We start from the raw sequence: 19,684 nt of genomic DNA, 5'->3' as shown, positions 1-19,684 counted from the left end.
TTGGAAAAAGAATGTTAAAACCCAAGTTGCTTGATGTTTTGTAGAAGGATATTTTTTTGTCTAAATTTCTGGATCTGCCCATGTGTTGCCCCTACCTGGCTAGCATTGTTGTTACCCATGTCCATCCGTTCGTCGGTCACATTTTCTTTTTCCTCAAACTCATCTTTTATCACAAGGGTTAACATATATATAATCATTTGCCAGGTAGTATTCTGTAAATGTGCAATCAGGCTTCGGAATTTTCGGCTTCGGAATTTTCAATTCTACCTTTGGGGGGGGGGGGGGGAGAGGGTAAAAAAAATAATTTATGTTGTTTTGTTTGTTTGTTTTTTCTCCTCATACTTTTTGCGCAGTAGCCAAATCAGTCTTATAACACCCCCCCCCCGCCCCACTTCTCCTATCGAATGACTACGATAGGAGAAGGGGGTGGTGGTGGTGGTGGTTTTAATCAGACTGTAGCCAAGGTAACTGGTGTCCTCTAACAATTTACGCAATAGCCTATGGTAATTTTTTTTTCAACAAAAATCCCTAGTTCCCAGAATTCCTTTTATATTTTACACAGTAGCCAAATCATCTTTTGAAAAGTAATTGGTGATGTCCTAATTGATATGCAAGATTTCAGGTTTCATTTTCACCCTGGGGGCCAATGAGAGGTTGAAAAACGACGGATTTTTTATTAATAGAAAAACTTGGTTCCCAGAACTTCTCTTACATTTTATGCAGTAGCCAAATCATCTTTTTGGGAGATGATTGATGGTGTCCTTTTAATGTGCAATAAGGTTTGGGAATTTTCTTTTTCACCTTGAGGGGTAAATTGGATGAAAAAACGACGGACAAAAACCTGGTGGTTAGTGCATTGAGTCAAGTGCAACAAGAACATATATTAACTCAAAAGGTTGGAATCTCAACCATTGTAAAGATATTTGAACATCAAAAAAACTATGGTGGTTGGTATGACCCTGTGCCACATGTCCATCAGAATGCTCAATGCATCTTGATATGTGCAGCAGGAATATATGCATGTATATAGTTTAGGGGGTCAGAACCTTATGTATTTTAAATTTATTTCAACAATTACGAAATTGGATTAAGGACGACTTCAGGGCCCATAGAATACTCAATGCATCTTGACATAGGCAGCAAGAGTACACATGCATAGAGAGGCGTTGATCTCATCGGGTTTGAAGATTTATCTGAGCAACCATGGAATGAGGGAGGGGTGGCCCAGGGGCACTTGCCGAAAAGAATAATTAATACGTCTTGATATGTACGTTAAGAATATATATTTCTGGCAGTGTCTTGATATGTACGTTAAGAATATATATTTCTGGCCGTGTCATGATATGTACGTTAAGAATATATATATTTCTGGCAGTGTCTTGATATGTACGTTAAGAATATATATTTCTGGCAGTGTCTTGATATGTACGTTAAGAATATATATTTCTGGCAGTATCTTGATATGTACGTTAAGAATATATATTTCTGGCCGTGTCATGATATGTACGTTAAGAATATATATATTTCTGGCAGTGTCTTGATATGTACGTTAAGAATATATATTTCTGGCATTGTATAACATAGCGATGACCACTTTTGAATACACATGATAATATTCAATCAAGTGGTCATCTCAAAAGCTCATAGAAAGTAGAAATTGGTTGTTCAGAACAACGTATGAAGGTGCTCGGAGAGAAACTCACATATTTTAGAAACAATATATTAATAATGATAAAATATGGGTTTTTTTACTGGGTAGAAGGAGGTATACATGTATGTACATAAGTTCTCAACACGCTATCCATATTTCCGGTGCGTATGCTTGTGGTATTGACTGGAAAAAGCAACCCTTGAATTTTCATATCTACGACTTAATTCACTTTTCGGCAAGGACAGAATCACCAAATCCCTCACACTGATATGAACCGTTACCTACCAAAATTATACATGTTCGTAATAGCCGTTTGAAGTAGGTTATATTGTACCCAGGAATTATGTTATAAACTGTGAATTATTTAGAATAGTAGTAGATTTTCTCAATTAATCTTCAACTTTTTTGGTAAAGTCTATATGCAATCACTTCACCCGATCAGTTCAGCCGGTCAGTTCACCCGTCAGTTCAGCCGGCTGTTCACTAAACAGTGACAGATTCAAATATAAAAGAAAACAGAGCTTGAAGTCACCAAAAAGGTATAAATTATTATGTACTAAACAACAGTTATACTTTATATAACATGTTACCCTACTTAGATCAGCTACTGATCGAATTCATCATAATACGTTCGTTACCCACGTTACGGCGTAACGCCCCTGGGGGTACTACGCAGTGACAAGTGTACTAGCCAGGTACTTCCTCCAATAGGATGCGCTCGGCTTTTTAGTCGGATTTTTCTCTCTTTCTCTTGGGTTTTTTCGGACCCAGAAGTTTGATCTATTTCATAGAAGTTGCAGGTGGTCGACATCTGATCATTTTGTTTATATTTTAAGAACGAGCTGGAAATATGCTGTGAGAAATGAACTTTTCTTTGACATGGATGTAAAATGACCAGGTACGGGAATACTATCTTATCTCACTTCTCTCTTAGTAGACGATGTGATTTTGACAGATCGCTGAATGTATACGTATATACATGTATGTAATCATTTGACTGTTTTCATTCATGATTAAGGGCGGTTTCTTTCATTGTTTACAAATTAACTTGAGTATATATTAATTACATTTATGTGTATCAACATATTACCATTTGCTTGCTTATAGACACCATGCAGGTGTATGTACTAATTAGCAGGGAATACTAAATAGAAACATTGTACATGTACGATACTGATATCGCAATCAGTAAAATATACATACATATTTCATCATTATAGGATTTCAAAATGCGTAATCATTAATGAACGGAATTGTTGTAAGGGTTATTTTGAGTTGTAAAGTACATATATATAATGTATAATTCACTCAGGGAAATTACAGTTTACAAATGTAGTTTTTAATGGTAAATTATAGTTTATGAAGGCAAATTGTTAATCACAAATGAATATCAGTTTACAAATGGGAATAATTGTTTACAAAGGAGGATTATAGGTTTCATTCTTAAGTAAGTAATCCATTATATTGATATGCATTTTACAGAAATTCGCAACATTTTACAAAATACATACATGTATATACATGTAAATTAACACCCGGCACAAACGGACCTATATGTATGCGTCACTTTGAATCAATGTACATGTATGTATAATATCTATGCGAGCGAGGATATAAGACTATATAGATTTCGCCGCAATTTCTACTGAAGACAAACGTAATTTATAAGTTTCTGAATGTAAATTATAGTTTACAAATGTAAAATTACAGTTCACATGTGTAAGTTGCATCTTACTTATATAACAAAAAATGCTCCACTACATCCATTTAATACTGTGAAGTTGATATTAAAAAAGATGCTGGAGTATCTTCGTAGTCTTTGGTGATCAGGTCTCCCAACACTCTGTTGGAATTCCCATGGGTACGAATTGTGCTCCATTATTAGCTGACCTGTTCTTATATTCTTACGAGGCAGAATTTGTACAAAAGCTTCCACATGAGAGGAAAATATATTTTGATATGTCCTTTAATTCGACATTTAGGTATATATCGATCGACAACGTTTTATATTTTAACAATACTCATTCGTATGATGATTCGATATATCCCTGTCAACTCGAAATAAAGGCCACCACAGAGTCTTCTACATCTGCTTCGTACTTGGATATTTTATTGAACATAGATGTTAACGGCAAAATAAATATTAAACTTTATGACAAACGGGATGACTTCAGCTTCTCCAACGTCAACTTCATATATCAATATACATGTATTAATATTCCATTATCATGTGCATATAGTATTTATATCTCTCAACTGATTCGATACGCAAGAGCTTGTACTGTGTATGATCAGATTTTAAATCGAGACAGGCTACTGACAAAGAAGTTGATGTTACAGTGGTTTTAGCAGTCTCGTTTAAAGTCAAATTTTCTCAAATTCTATGGTCGTTATAACAATTTAATCTACAAATATAACCTGTCAAATGTTGTATGACGTGTTTCATACCAATGTTAAGTGTTCTTTACATATTGATTTTGACTACGGATTACTCCGTTTACCTGATCAATATATAGAGCTCATTGCCGGTGTGACAAGTCGACAGGAGATGCGTACTCCTCCTAAGCACCTGATTCCACCTCTGGTACATCCAGGGATCTGTGTTTGCTCTACTATATTAATTTTGTATTCCTTACTGGAGTTATGAGATTGATCACTGTTCGTTATCTTCACGTATTCATGCGTACTAATAATGTGAAGGCGATGGGGCGAAAATGCGAAGTAACCATCTCTGACACAGGAGCGAAAGTGAGGGCGCGATATCAGTTTCACTCCTTCGATCGCTCTCTAGCTCATCTTTGCACTTCGTTTTCGCAAATTTGCTCCCTCGCCCTCACAGTTTTGCTCCTTCGTCTCAAGCATGAAGCAGAGAAAGGCCTGATCGGAATGCCAAAATGTTTAGTCCTTCTCTAGAGATTCATCACAATATTTTCAGAATAAAGACGAATATTAACTGGCTTTGGTGCTTTCTGCTTTTGGGAGCAGACATTTGTTGTGCACAGACAAAGCTACTGACCTACAATGCTGGACTTTTGGAAACGATTCCTTATAAACAGGAAAGAGGTGACTACATAGCGGCTAACATTGGACAGAGTGATCCAGATATAATCTGTTTACAAGAGGTAATGAGAGAGAGAGAGAGAGAGAGAGAGAGAGAGAGAGAGAGAGAGAGAGAGAGAGAGAGAGAAAACAACAGGTCAGTTCTATATAAGATTGCGTAAACAATATATGTGCTTATTTTGCTAGGAAAATAAAGTTCAGTACAGACTAAACGGGCATATGATTTGACTGATCAGATAAATACCCAGGTTTAAATGATTATCATGTATATGCCTTATTTTCCAAGTTACATGTACCCAGAGAAAAAATAGCTATCGAACACTTTATTATTGTAACAAAGTTGACATTTTGATTTTAAATTACAATGTCCCTAACTATAGTAAAAAATAAAGTTGACACAATACTTCAATATAGCGACCATATTGATGATTTGATTTGCTGATTGTAACATCATAGCTTTGATATTTTAATTTATCATAAAAAAACCAATTTGATAATTTGATTTGCCGGAGTAGCATTTGTTATATCTAGAACAAGTCCACTTGTGACAAATCTGATCCATGTAATTTGGATTAAGTTTATTGACAATTATTTAGGAAAAGTTTATTGACATTTTTTATATCTCAAAAAAGTTTATTGACAACTTTGATATTTAGAATACGTTTATTGACAATTTCAGTAAAAAGAAGTTTATTGACAATTTTGATATTTAGATCTATCAAGTTTTATTGACAATTTTGAATTATTATAATAAACACTTAGATATTTTGATTTACGTAAGTAAAAACTTTGATACTATGATTTACGTTAGAAAACAAACTTAACTATAGCAATTGCCTAATTTCTTTCGGTGAAAATAGAAGGTAATAATAACTTCATAGACTTGCTAGTGTGATTTTCAAGGATGTGATTGTTGACCATAGCTAGCCTAATACATTCGTATAGATCTAATTTGAACATATTTCATTATGTATAACACACATATAGACAGAGCCTATGTAAACTTTTTTCTGAGGTACAAAGTTCATCAAATGTACATATTATAAATACACACTTACAATGTAGGTGCAATAATTAAAACTATTTAAACAGAGATATTAGAAAATATATGATTAGATACATATACATGTATGTCATTCTTCTAAGCAGTTTTAATTCATACATCAATTATTCTAAATTCATGGTGGCCTAAATGGGGGTGGGGTGTTATTGTTAAAGATTCACATTGCAATAGAGGAACTCATATTAATCACACTAGTGCACTCGCTGTTTTTGGAGGCGGTCAGATTTTACTCTTTAGACAAGAGTCCCACAAGCCTTAACGGTCGCCTGAGTACTAAAGCCTTTACATAGGCCATGCATTTTGTTTTTCCTCTCGCATGTCTGAGAGTATAGAAGGAATGTTTGATACGTGATTATGGATAAAAGGTTACTGTGTTTAATACCAAATAGCGTTTTTGTATAAGAAACTTTTAGGTGGGGTAATTTAAAAGAATGTAAAAGTTATAACGTCTGAATAAATTCATTGCTGTAATCCATGTGTATTTTTGGAAATAATCTATATTTCCTTAAAAACCAATAACTTAGAAATTGGTTCATTGCCCCCTACCTCCACCGAAAGCGGTACCCCCTAGTGGCACACACTAAAATTGAAGTTTTTATCGTTTATTTGACGTGAAATTTCGGAAATCATGGAAGTATCTGCTACATGTACAGCATTATGTGCAGAAACCATGAGTATTAGTTATATTATGTGGAGTGGCAGCATAATTGAAAATTTCACCAAAATATCGATAAAATTTGCATCCTTACGTGTGGTTGCCGGTGTTATAGAGCCAGACTTCCCCCCATAGTGAGACTTCCCCTCGGAAGTCTGACTCTAGAGTGAGCCTTCCCCCCGGTAGTCTCGCTCTAGAGTGAGCCTCCCCCAGCAGACGTGCTATAGAATAAACCTTACCCCCAGGGGGGAAGACTCACTCTAGAGCCATAACACCCTCTTGTAGTTTCGCTCTAGAGGGACACCCCCGCTTTCATCCCCACCTATACAAACTATGAAATAAATTTTAGTTTATCGGGCAGGGAATTACTTACTTATCTACCTCTCTACCTACCTACCTATACCTATCTACCTACCTACCTACCTACCTACTTTTTAAAAAAAGTTTTATTTTTGTATTTTCAACACATTTATACATACAAACATTCAAACTGTAATATACACTCGCTCATACACACTTGCAATTACTCTGTGCACCTTCTGTATCAACAATAACAGTGAATTGTATATATGATATATACATGTATAAGATATACATACACACACATAAATATATATACACACATAAACATACAAATATACACATTCAAAGATAAAGGTAATTATTTTATTTTTCATATAAATGTATTATGATTTTCAACAAAATACTTGTCCATTATATTATCATTCAATGCCCATTTACCAAGCATTTTGGATTTGCTATGAAATACATTTTGACAACATTTTTCTAAATTTCTATAGTATTTAAACAAATTAATTGCATCTGACAATTTGGGGTTTGAGTCCCGTGATCTGGAGTAATAAATGTGCTTTTTTGCTAACAAAAAAAAGAACATTTTCCAAACAACTTCCATCAATATTGCCTAGTAACACACTTCTTTTTGTGATTTTATAACCTTTGACAAATGCATTGTACCATTTCACAAAATCTCTCCAGAAGGCAGATACATACACCCAGTCATAAAAAATATGAGTGACTGTTTCTCTTTCACTTTTGCAAAATGAACACAAGTCATTATCTACAAGTTTAAGTTTGCGAAGGAAAGAGTTTGTAGCTACATGTATATAACACACAAGAATACGGTATTGAAAATAAATTAATTTTGTTTCTTTTGTGCATAAAGATGCATTCATATAATGAAGTTACCAACATTTTTCTGAAATAGTTTCACTGAGATAAGCTTCTCACTACTCTCTTTTGAGTTGTGGGGCTGTGAACTCCTTTTCCTTCAAAACTTGATATAAAAATTTAACATAAGAACTAGACTTCATTTTCTGTACAATGCACTGATTTGGACTCAACAATTCATGATGTACTTTGCATTGTTTTTTAAATCAGCAATTTCTCTTTTAATTTCAATCCCAAGGTGTAATAACTTGCATTCCCAAAGAAGAAAAAGATAGACGCTATATAAAAAATTGGCGACCAATATCATTATTAATGTTGATTACAAAATTGGTTTTAGTGCAATAGCAAATCGTTTAAAATTTATTTGGGGATACAAGGTAGAAAAGTTGAAAAGAAATACAATTGTGGGTAATTGTGATGAAAGGGGACTAAATATGGTACATTTGGCATCTTATATATCTTATATTAAGCTGAAATGGGTCAAAAGGTACCTTGCTGATAATGAGGGTATATGGCAACATATGTTGCATAGTATTTTATATCTTAGAAATGTGGATTTCATTTTTCATCCATCCAAAGAAAAACTTAATGAAATTGTAAATCATATTGACAATGTGTTTTGGAAAAATGTGTTTAAAGCTCTATCCAGAGTTAAAGAAAGCTCTCTTTCTGTTACAGATTATTTGAATTTAGATATAAGAAACTTTGTTGATGTTAAATAATGGAATTTTAATACAAATTGGGTTGACAGAGGCATTAAGACCTTGAATGACTTAGTTTTGCAGAATGAAACATTCAAATACTTTACTGATGTAAAAGATGTGGTTGGTACAAATAACTTTTTGAGCTATTATTGTCTTATTTCAAAAGTACCCTACCTACCAACTTACCTACCTCTCTACCTGAAGTTGTACACGTTTAAAAGCATAACCGATATTTGTACGCAGATGAGAAGAAACATAAATTCGAAATTTCCTCATTTCATTTTTCAAACCTCTAAAACTAACCACGGCATAGGTATTGTGTGGGTCAAAGTTCAAGGTCTATGGGTCAAACAAAATGGCTTATCAATTCCAATGTGTTTTATTCACCGTTTTCTTCTCTTGAGTTTGATGAACGGCTGAAGCAAAATCATTTAATGTCCTGCTGAAAAATGTCCTGGTATATAAGTGATAGTAGTTTACCTGGAATAAATGGAGGGAGAGGTCCTGCTATGGGGGGAAGTCTGACTCTACAACTAGTGAGAGTGCATCTTCCCACGGGGAAGTCTAGCTCTAGAGTGAGAAGGCTCTCTAGTTTCTAACTCTCACTCACATGCTCCCCCCCCCCACCACCCCACAAGGTTTTTTTTTAATTTATACTTCTTTCACCTGTGCCATCAGGGCCGTAAATTAACCTTCAATTTGGAGGAGGCAGGAAATTAGGCGGGGGTCAGACGCTGAGCACATTTTGTGCACACTGAACACGTTTCGTGCAAAATCCTTGATTCTAGGGCCTTCTAAGATGTTACTTGACTAACTCATTCTAAAAGAAAGATTTGGAATGCTTTTTAAGGGAGGTATCATGTTCTTAGTTATTGGAAACAACATAAATTCTAATGAACTTTAAATTTTAATTTTTTTTGGCTCAAAAGTTGGAGGAGGCAGCTGCCTCCTCCGCCTCCATGTAATTTACGGCCCTGGCCATATGCAAATGTTTGAAAACGGAATAAACCAGATTTAAAGAGCAAATAACTCTTACTAAAGGAAAAATAAATCTTACACTTTATCGCGGAGCGAATAACATGATTATGCCTGGTTGCCGAATATTGTTGAAGTGTTCACCTATTTTTAGCACGAACTGCGAGGTGGGAAACGAGTAAGAGTAAGCGGGGACATCACTGTGTTCCGTCGTATGTTAATATAAGACTAGTTTTATCTTCCACGAGGACGTTTCCGAGCTCTGCCAAAGTCGTGGGTTTGTGCTCTACGGCGTGAAAGGGCAACCTGCAGCATGTTCCATACATGCTCAATCGGGTTCAAGTCCGGCGAGCGTGCTGGCCAGTCCATACGGACAATTGTCTCCTGCTGAAGGTACTGCTCCACCACCCTGGCGCGATGAGGACGGGCGTTATCATCCATCAGGATGAACTCAGGGCCAACAGCACCAGCGTAGGGTCTGACGTAAACATCGAGGATCTCATCCCGGTACCGCACCCCCGTCATTGTTCCTCTCTTCAGGACATGGAGATCTGTTCTTCCATCCCTGCTGATTCCATCCCAGACCATGATGGAACCACCACCATAACGGTCATGTTCACTGATGTTGGCATCATGGAAACGTTCACGTTGTCGTCGCCACACTCGGTGCCTCCTGTCTGTAAAGTCCAAACAATACCTGGACTCATCGGTGAACAGAACTTGAACCCAATCGTTCTGGTTCAAGTGACATGAACTTCAGCCCAGTCCAATCGCTCCCGCCGGTGTCGAACAGTCAGAGGGACTCGAACACATGCCCTTCTCGAGTTGAGACCTGCATTGTGAAGCCGATTCCGTATCGTCTGAGTGGACACATTCACCCCCGAGGCGTTCAGGAGGTCGTTACGTAGGCTGGTTGCTGTCCAGTAGGGATGGCGTCGTGCCTGAAGAGCCACAAAATGGTCTTGGTGTTGGGTTGTCGACCTCTGACGACCACCCCCATGTCGGTGTACTGCTGTACCAAAAGTTTGCTGTCGGTTCCAGGCCCTGTTTACAACGCTCTGACTGACGTTTAGTGCATTTGCAACGTCACGTTGTGAATAGCCAGCGTCAAGCATTCCAATACATCTGCCCAGTTGTTCTGTCGTCAGGCGACGCCTTACACGTCAAGGGGGCATTGTGTTGATAAACGTAGTGTAAACACTCAAGTGAGTTTGAAATTTTAGAAAGAATCAGACACCGATGCCTGAGTGAAAATCGTGCAATGGTAGCAAAAGCATAAACTGTGATGAGAAACGCATTTCCCATGGCATGAAATGCGTTTGTTGAAGACGTTTTTGATTTCACATGGACACAATATTGCCAGTTATGCAGTTATTAATTTTTTAAACAGAAAAAATATCTATGATCCTTATCAAATTTTGAGTAGTATAGTAAAATACCATAGTAAAGTTTTATGTATCCTTTAGTGGTGATCGGAATTTATTGAAATCTTTGATCATTTACGCTAAAAGTGAATCATTTAAGTTCCATTTTGCTGGCGTCTTGCCTAGTAAATATGAAGAATTTAAAGCGTCGCGAGCAATAATTCTTTTATAAAAATAATTTTGAATTCTCGACACCCCCCCCCCCCCCTGTCAGTTGCTCATCTCCATGTTATTTTTTAACAGGTTTGGCTCAGGAAAGATGTAGAATTCATCCTATCGATCAATCAGTTCCGGTATCCTTATTTCCTCAGTGGAGTCCACAAAGAAACGCGCCCTAAGATCCTCACCCCCTGCAGTAACATATCCCTGATCAGTGTAATGTTTAAATTGGTCGCTAATGGTAAGTTTGTATCTACAAATAATAAAAGAATTCTTAATTAACAGTCAACAATTATAAAACAATTATAAAACAATCATCAGTAGTTTATATTCTTTTAAAGGGACTGGTCTAAAAAAAAAAAAAAAAAAAAAAAAAAAAATTTTGATTTTCACTTTTATTGATCAAAATCTACTGTGTAATGTGTTTAAAAAAGGTTTCACAAACAAAAAAAGGTTATACATTATCACAGAGTTTCATTATAGAGAGTTTATTATACAATGTATGTTGTGTAAACAAAGATTGAGGTATGTTATTGTGTTTAAAGTTTTGAAAATGTATGGTTATCGATCTAAGTTTATGATATACATTTGTACATGTACATGTATATCACATTTCCAGTATACTTTAGGGAAAATGTATCATTTAAAAGGTCTGTGTGCATAATTAGAAAGTTTAAACCAGCCAACATATTAATTACTCATAAAAGATTTTGAGCAAACAAAAATCGACAGTTGTATAAATTGTAAATAGATTTTAAAAACGATAACGAGGGATTCTATATTTTACAAGCTGTGAGAGTAATTAGCACATGTACGATACATGTAATTTTACCTTCCAAATAGAGTATTGTCTTTTATTCTAAAAATATTCAAGGAAACGGATCACTTCTTTGAAAATGTTTTTTCTTTCTTTCCATTTTTGATGTTACACATTATGAATATAACTCGTTTAAAGCTGACAACCAATAATGCAAGTATAAGATCTAGAAAAATATTCTAACCTTACAAGCACCTAGTATATCTTAATTTGCCACCAAAATAACGGAAAATAGGCGTTGTCTAAAACAAGGGGGAGTCCCTTCCTCTCCTGATTCTACGTGCCTGGTTATGATCAGCCATTAGAAGGAGATTTTTTTTCCAACGTCGAATGTGTAGACTCGAATTGTCTCTGTCCAGATCTTCCTAAATGTATATGTTACATAGCAACACGTACGAGAATGTTTACGTACATTTCAACACTGGTGATTAGGATATGATTTTAATTTCTAAGGATGCACGAGCCGAACCACGCCAGGACAAAAAGCCCAGTGTGTTGTGGAGAAAACTGGAGCGATGGACCTTCCTCAAAAGTGCATCTCATGCCTTGCAGTATCAGCGACGGGTGGATTTAAGTTTACAAATTTACTTCAAGACTGTGTATTAACATCTGAAGGGGAAGTAAATCTGCCTGGCGTACTGGTCCTCAGTAAACGACCGATGATTAACCCTCAAGTAAAGTACTTCATGCCAGCAATAAAGAAAACCGTTTACAGGGGTTATATACACTTTCAGGTATTGTAATATAATGAATGATCAGGTACAAATGTCCTTACTCCTACAGAATTGTTAAAGTAGTCCGCTTTAAAAAACAAAACTACAAGAATATCTAAAGAAAGTTTACATTTAGAATTCAGCAATGGTACAGTATTCTCTCATAACTAAAACCTATAAAGATTGATAAAAACAATATGAAGAAATAAATAGATAAAATATATAACACAGGATGAAAAAGTTGGGGACATAGCTTGCACGCACCTGACTGCGAATCTAGGATTTCAGTACATTGAACGTGAGTATCTGCCTATCAAAATAAATTCATTGCAATTATTTAAATTCTTGGTGTCTTTTAATACGATCAGACTCCGTTCACACCCACACAGGCGCACGCGCGCGTGTGTGTGTCAGAAACAACGTTTTTGCAACAAAATTGATGGCGGATTAAATTCATATTTGATATCAAAGGTGAACAAATACATAATTTATATGATAAAATCTGTAATGATTGGATGTCATTAAATTTTTGCAGTTTATATAAAACTAATAAAAACAATGAACAAACGTAATAAATGTCTGATAATTATCTTCCAAAATCTAATGTTTGTTTTTGAAACAGAAAATATTGAATGAATTTTTCTGTTTTAGCAAATTTACAAAGCATTTTTCAAAGTTACGAAGACCAAAACTTTTTTGAGACTGTCACCATGGAAATTGACCTGAAATCTGCATCACGTGTCGTTATAATGGGGGACCTAAACTTTGGAGGCGGTATACCACAGAGAAACATTAAAGAAGAATTCGGAAGTACGTCTTTTTTTTTCTTTTTTTTTTTTGACAACCACTCGCTCATTGACAAGACTTAAGGAGAAATAACAAATCGGACCGAAATACACCATGAATGCAGTGATAGAACCATAAAGATATCATTATGCGAGTACTTATTTTAGCGTATTTAAATCACAAAGGTATCACTATACGGGTACTTATTTTTGCGTATTTAAAACTATAACGATATCATTGTATTTGTACTAGATTTAGCGTATTTAAAATTCGGCGGAATCTAAACTGATGTATACATAATATAGTTGGCGTTATCATGATTTAGCACTTCTTCAATACATGTATATGATGATAAGGTTATCTTAGCGCCTCCATGAATTAGCGCTCTAGTTTCCTCACAAAAAGCGCTAAAATATGAATACCGCTAAAGTAAGTTTACATAGTTTTTGTACTTTTGCAGTTTTTCACTCCTCTGGTTAGTGCAACGATGAAGTCCAATTTTAGGTCGGACTTTAATATAAATTCCGCATAAATTTTCATTTTTTCTCTTTTTGATTTTGCACTTCTTTGTTAAAGACAAATTTCAGATGTCTAACACCACAGTTTTATTACACAGATCCCATTGTTGAATTAAACAAATTTCAGATGTCTAACACCACAGCTTTATTACACAGATCCTTTTGTTTAGTTTTAATTTTGATCTGCATGTTCTTCGAAAGTTTCTCCTTATAAAGTATTCAACAAAGTTCGATGAAATCAAAATATAGAATACGAAAATACCCAACTCTGTCATTACCCTCACCCCCCCCCCCCCATCCCCCCCCCCCCCCCCCGCCACTGTTATGTTTCAAAATAAATGTACAATAATGTACAATGTATAATAAAACGCGTATTCAAATTATAGGGATTTTAATATCCTATAGTAAATAATGGGGTTTAAATCCTACATCAATTGATAATGTTTAAATCCTACATCAATTGATAATGTTTAAATCCTATAGGATTTGATAATGTTTAAATCCTCCAGAAAACTATGGGATATTAACTTCCTACAGAAGTTAATAGGGTTTAAATCATAGAGAACATAAAGAGAATGACAGATAATAGGGTTTAAATCATAGAGAACATATAGAGAATGACAGATAATAGGGTTTAAATCATAGAGAACATATAGAGAATGACAGATAATAGGGTTTAAATCATAGAGAACATATAGAGAATGACAGATGATAGGGTTTAAATCATAGAGAACATATAGAGAATGACAGATGATAGGGTTTAAATCATAGAGAACATATAGAGAATGACAGATAATAGGGTTTAAATCATAGAGAACATATAGAGAATGACAGATAATAGGGTTTAAATCAGAGAACATAAAGAGAATGACAGATAATAGGGTTTAAATCATAGAGATTATATAGAGAATGACAGATAATAGGGTTTAAATCAGAGAACATGTAGAGAATGACAGATGATAGGGTTTAAATCATAGAGAACATAAAAGGGGGTTAAATCATACAGAGAATGACAGGGTTTCAATCAAATAGAAATATTAATAACGCTTAAATTATAGAGAAAATAATAGGGGCCAAATCCAATCTGATTGACATCAGATCCTATGATCCGCTCATGTAGATCGCAGTACACTAGATTGGAATAAATCATATTGAAATTAATGGAGCTTAAACCAAATAGAAAATGATAACGCTTAAATTATAGAGAAAATGATAGGGGTGAAATCATATAAAAACATAATTGGGTCTAAATCAAATAGAAAAAAAAAATACGATTTATTCTGTACAAAATAATAGCTATATAACCTTCAGTATTTTAAGTATTTTAAACTATGAAATAAAGATCTCCCATTTCTCATATTGTCGTACAATCCTCTTGCTAGATTGGTTTACAAATGAAACTAGAGGGATTATTGAATTATTTTTTTTAGATTTATTTTTACTATGGCAATTGAAAAGTTTTTATGCAATTATTGTATATTTCCTTTATTTAAAGAGTCCTATCATCATTTAATGATTTCCGGATACCACAGCCCCTATGTCGACAATGTTGGGTTATGCACTTATTGTGGTAATAACGCCCTTGCGGTCACACAGTATGACTTAACTAATACCGAATCTGATCAAGAAAGCAGCATCATAGACCACATCTTCGTCCGCGGGATCAGTGTGGTTTATTCACAGGTTAGTATTTATACTATTTAATCTCACAGTGTTATCACAACATTGTAACTCTCTTTGTCATACCTGTGTAACTTGCTGTTCAACCCTTGTAACTTGCTGTTCAACCCTTGTAACTTGCTGTTCAACCCTTGTAACTTGCTGTTCAACCTTTGTTACTTGCTGTTCAACCCTTGTAACTTGCTGTTCAACCTTTGTAACTTGCTGTTCAACCCTTGTAACTCGCTGTTCAACCCCTGTAACTTGTTGTTCAACCTTTGTAACTTGCTGTTCAACCTTTGTAACTTGCTGTTCAACCCTTGTAACTTGCTGTTCAACCCTTGTAATTTGCTGTTCAACCCTTGTAACTTGCTGTTCAACCTTTGTTACTTGCTGTTCAACCCTTGTAACTTGCTGTTCAACCTTTGTAACTTGCTGTTCAACCCTTGTAACTCGCTGTTCAACCCCTGTAACTTGTTGTTCAACCTTTGTAACTTGCTGTTCAACCTTTGTAACTTGCTGTTCAACCCTTGTAACTTGCTTTTCAACCCTTGTAATTTGCTGTTCAACCCTTGTAACTTGCTGTTCAACCTTTGTAACTTGCTGTTCAACCCTTGTAACTTGCTTTTCAACCCTTGTAACTTGCTGTTCAACCTTTGTAACTTGCTGTTTAACCTTTGTTACTTGCTGTTCAACCCTTGTAACTTGCTGTTCAACCTTTGTAACTTGCTGTTCAACCCTTGTAACTTGCTGTTCAACCTTTGTAACTTGCTGTTCAACCTTTGTTACTTGCTGTTCAACCCTTGTAACTTGCTGTTCAACCTTTGTAACTTGCTGTTCAACCTTTGTAACTTGCTGTATTTCCTTGTAATTCGCTGTTCAAACTTTGTAACTCGCCGTGTTACACCTTTGTAACTTGCTCGACAATACCAGTACAGTATTGATATGATACACAAGATTGAATATACTAGAATCCGATATCATTTTTTTTGTTTTAACATAATCAATCGATCTTTTGTTTTAACATAACCAAAACATAATCTTTTATATACTCTATGTGTATACAAATGACATTCTGGACAAGAAACACTTACAAGCAACATGATAATCAAATCGATAGACGATCTTATGTATCATAACCAAAGTATACTATATAGGGGATCAATTTCACGGGTTGTAAATTCCACGGGTTGTAAATCTGACGGTTTTTCTTGTTTAGACACAATCGCAGATTCATGAATTCACAAATCTGAATCACTAATACCCCCCTCCCCCATGTTGAATCAAAGATAGACGTCTCATCGTGTTTAAATACTAGGACATTTAGCCCTATTGTGGCCCCATCCTACCCCCGTGGGCCATTATTTTATCAAAATTGAATCTGCACGATGCCAGGAAGTTTTCATGCAAAGGTAAACTTCTTTGCCCCAATGGTTCTTGAGAAGAAGATTTTTAAAGATTTTCCGTATATATTTGCATGTAAAACTTTGAACCCCTATTGTGGCCCCATCCTACCCCCGGGGACCATGATTTTAACAAACTTGAATATGCACTAGATGTGTATGTCAGGAAGCTTTCATGTAAATTTCAGCTCATTTTGGCCCAGTGGTTCTTGAGAAGATTTTAAAGATTTTCCTTATATATTTGTATGTTAAATTTTGATCCCTTATTGTGACCCTGTCCTATCCCCGAGGGCATGATTTTAACAAACTTGAATCTGTACTATGTCAAGAAGCTTTAATGAAAATATGTACTTTCCTAGCCCAGTGGTTCTTGAGAAGATTTTAAAGATTTTCTCTATATATTTGTATGTAAAACTTTGATCCCTTATTGTGACCCTGTTCTATCCCCGAGGGCATGATTTTAACAAACTTGAATCTGTACTATGTCAAGAAGCTTTAATGAAAATATGTACTTTCCTAGCCCAGTGGTTCTTGAGAAGATTTTTAAAGATGATCCCTATATATTTACATGCAAAACTTTGAACCCCTATTGTGGCCCCATCATACCCCCAGGGGCATGATTTGAACAAACTTGAATCTGCACTATGTCAGGAAGCTTTCCTGTAAATTTCAGCTCTTCTGGTCAGTGGTTCTTGAGAAGATTTTTAAATGACTCCACCCTACTTTTGCATTTTTGTGATTATCTCCCCTTTGAAGAGGACATGGCCCTTCATTTGAACAAATTTGAAAGCCCTTCACCCAAGGATGCTTTTGGCCAAATTTGGTTATAATTGGCCCAGTGGTTCTGGAGAAGAAGTCGAAAATGTAAGAAGTTTACAGACAGACGGACAACAGGCGATCAGTAAAGCTCACTTGGGCTTTCAGCTCAGGTGAGCTAAAAATGATTGAAATACATTTTGTAATATAGAGAAAGCTACATTCTTGGTGTACGTATTTTGTATACTGGCTACGTAAAATCTCGGTATTTTCAGGCAGCCTTAGTGAACTAAAAAACAAGGATACCTCCTTTTGATAAAACTTATTCACGGTTTCTTGAATTCGCGGATTTGTCTAGACCGTAAATATAGCGAATATTTTCATCACGAGTTATTTTCCCCTATACAGTAGCTTTGAGCAATACCGTACGGTTTGTTTTGTCATAAAACCCTAAATCATGATCTTTCTCTGTTTCAGCGAGTTTTTACAGAATTTGTACCAGGTCTCCCCTTCACTCCATCAGACCACTTTGGCGTCCAAGCAACTGTGATTGACAAGGGACATGATTTAAAGGTGCATGTTAAATTCAATGTTACCAATTAAATCGGTAGTAAAAGGCAACTTATTTTGCGTTTTCTTAATAGTATTCAAAAGGAGAAATGACGGACTCGATGTAAAACTCCGCAGACGGTGTCACATACACGTAGGTATCTGTGTGCTTGTGTTATGGTTTAATGTTGCATCAAATTATATTTTCCTGGAAAAAATCAATTAATATAGAAGACAAAAATGAAAAATAGGATAAGAGACAAATTAGTGGGCTCCAAGGAGATTTTTTTTTTTTACAAAATTGTCATTTGGTCATAATATATATTGGTATATAAACATGGTGTTGTAGTCCTCTTCGTTATTTCTGTACATTTGCCATTAATTTGATTTGGAAATATGACATTAAAAACTGCATACATACAAAAAGTAAAACTATTTTATAGTGGTACTAACATTCATGTCCAACCAAAATGCCATAGTTTGTGACAGGATTTTCACAGCAGTCTACGATGCACCCTTTCATTTTGAAGCATGCGAGGATGTAGCAGTTGTGCTTTTGTAACGGGCTTTCTCATTACAAATTAATGACATCTTTAGAAATTGGGTAATCGTAATAAAAAACATCATATTTAAACAATTCTTTCTACGCGTACATTTTAGATTTTTAAACGCATAAACTTGAAATAGATATACATATACAGTGTATTCTGTCACCATATAATCTTGATACATGGAGATTTATTAAATACCAAGTTCATTATTGCATTTTTATGTGACCAATGAACAATTCCGATCAATAGCGATCTTCTACTTCAAGCTTCTAACTAACATGTATTAGATTCACATCTTAATCAGTTGAAATCTTGATTTAACATAAAATTGTCTGAAGACTAATTAACAATGCACAAAAAAGGGATTCAACTCAAATACTGTTTTAAAAACTAAATTGACAAGGATGTACATTGGACAAGGAAGTTAGTGGCTGTGTAATGATACATAATGTCTCCTTTTTCAGTATCTATACGGGTGATTTTGACTACACGACGAACCCAATGTCAAAAGGAATTCATTTAGATGAGATAAAAGAATACTTTCGAGAATTATTTCAAACAGGCCCTACCTGGAAATGACCATGGCTCCGAATGTACACATAACAATGCAAGTATTGTAGTGTTTCTGATCAAGTTCCATACAGTTTATAGGTTTGACATGATTAAATGATATATATACTATATATGTAACCGGAAATCATCTTGCCTTTGTTGTCTGTGTACTATGTGAAAGGTGAAGATAACGAACAGTAATCATTCTCATAACTCCCATAAGCAATACAAAATAGAGAGTTGGGCAAACATGGACCCCTGGTCACACCATATGTGGGATCATGTGCCTAGGAGGGGTAAGCATCCCCTGTCGACCGATCACACCCGCCGTAAGCCATATATTTTGATCGGGTAAGCGGAGTAATCCGTAGTCAAAATCAGTGTGCCATGAACGGTCTCTCTCGGTACGAACTCTTTCTTAATTAGCTAGTAGATGTAAGCTGATTCGAACAATGAAAATTAAAACTGAGTTCTTGAATTAGATTAAGTCATGTATTAAAT

At 35.4% G+C, this 19,684-nt stretch overlaps 1 protein-coding gene across 1 annotated transcript; it reads left to right on the top strand.

Annotated features, from left to right (window-relative positions):
* The first annotated feature begins 2,399 nt into the window (after positions 1-2,399).
* Positions 2,400-18,147, top strand: LOC125660253 (uncharacterized). The gene is made up of 8 exons (XM_056148765.1): positions 2,400-2,549; positions 4,587-4,773; positions 10,964-11,120; positions 12,150-12,430; positions 12,641-12,707; positions 13,061-13,219; positions 15,209-15,396; positions 18,009-18,147. The coding sequence occupies exons 1-8, from the start codon at positions 2,542-2,544 to the stop codon at positions 18,132-18,134; spliced, it is 1,173 nt and encodes a 390-aa protein (XP_056004740.1). The 5' UTR covers positions 2,400-2,541; the 3' UTR covers positions 18,135-18,147.
* The last annotated feature ends 1,537 nt before the right edge of the window (positions 18,148-19,684 follow it).

Source organism: Ostrea edulis, chromosome 9 (genome assembly GCF_947568905.1).
Source record: "Ostrea edulis chromosome 9, xbOstEdul1.1, whole genome shotgun sequence".
Classification (NCBI taxonomy): Eukaryota; Metazoa; Mollusca; class Bivalvia; order Ostreida; family Ostreidae; genus Ostrea; species Ostrea edulis.
The sequence above is the reverse complement of the archived record's forward strand: the minus strand, read 5'-3'. Positions and strand labels throughout refer to the sequence as shown.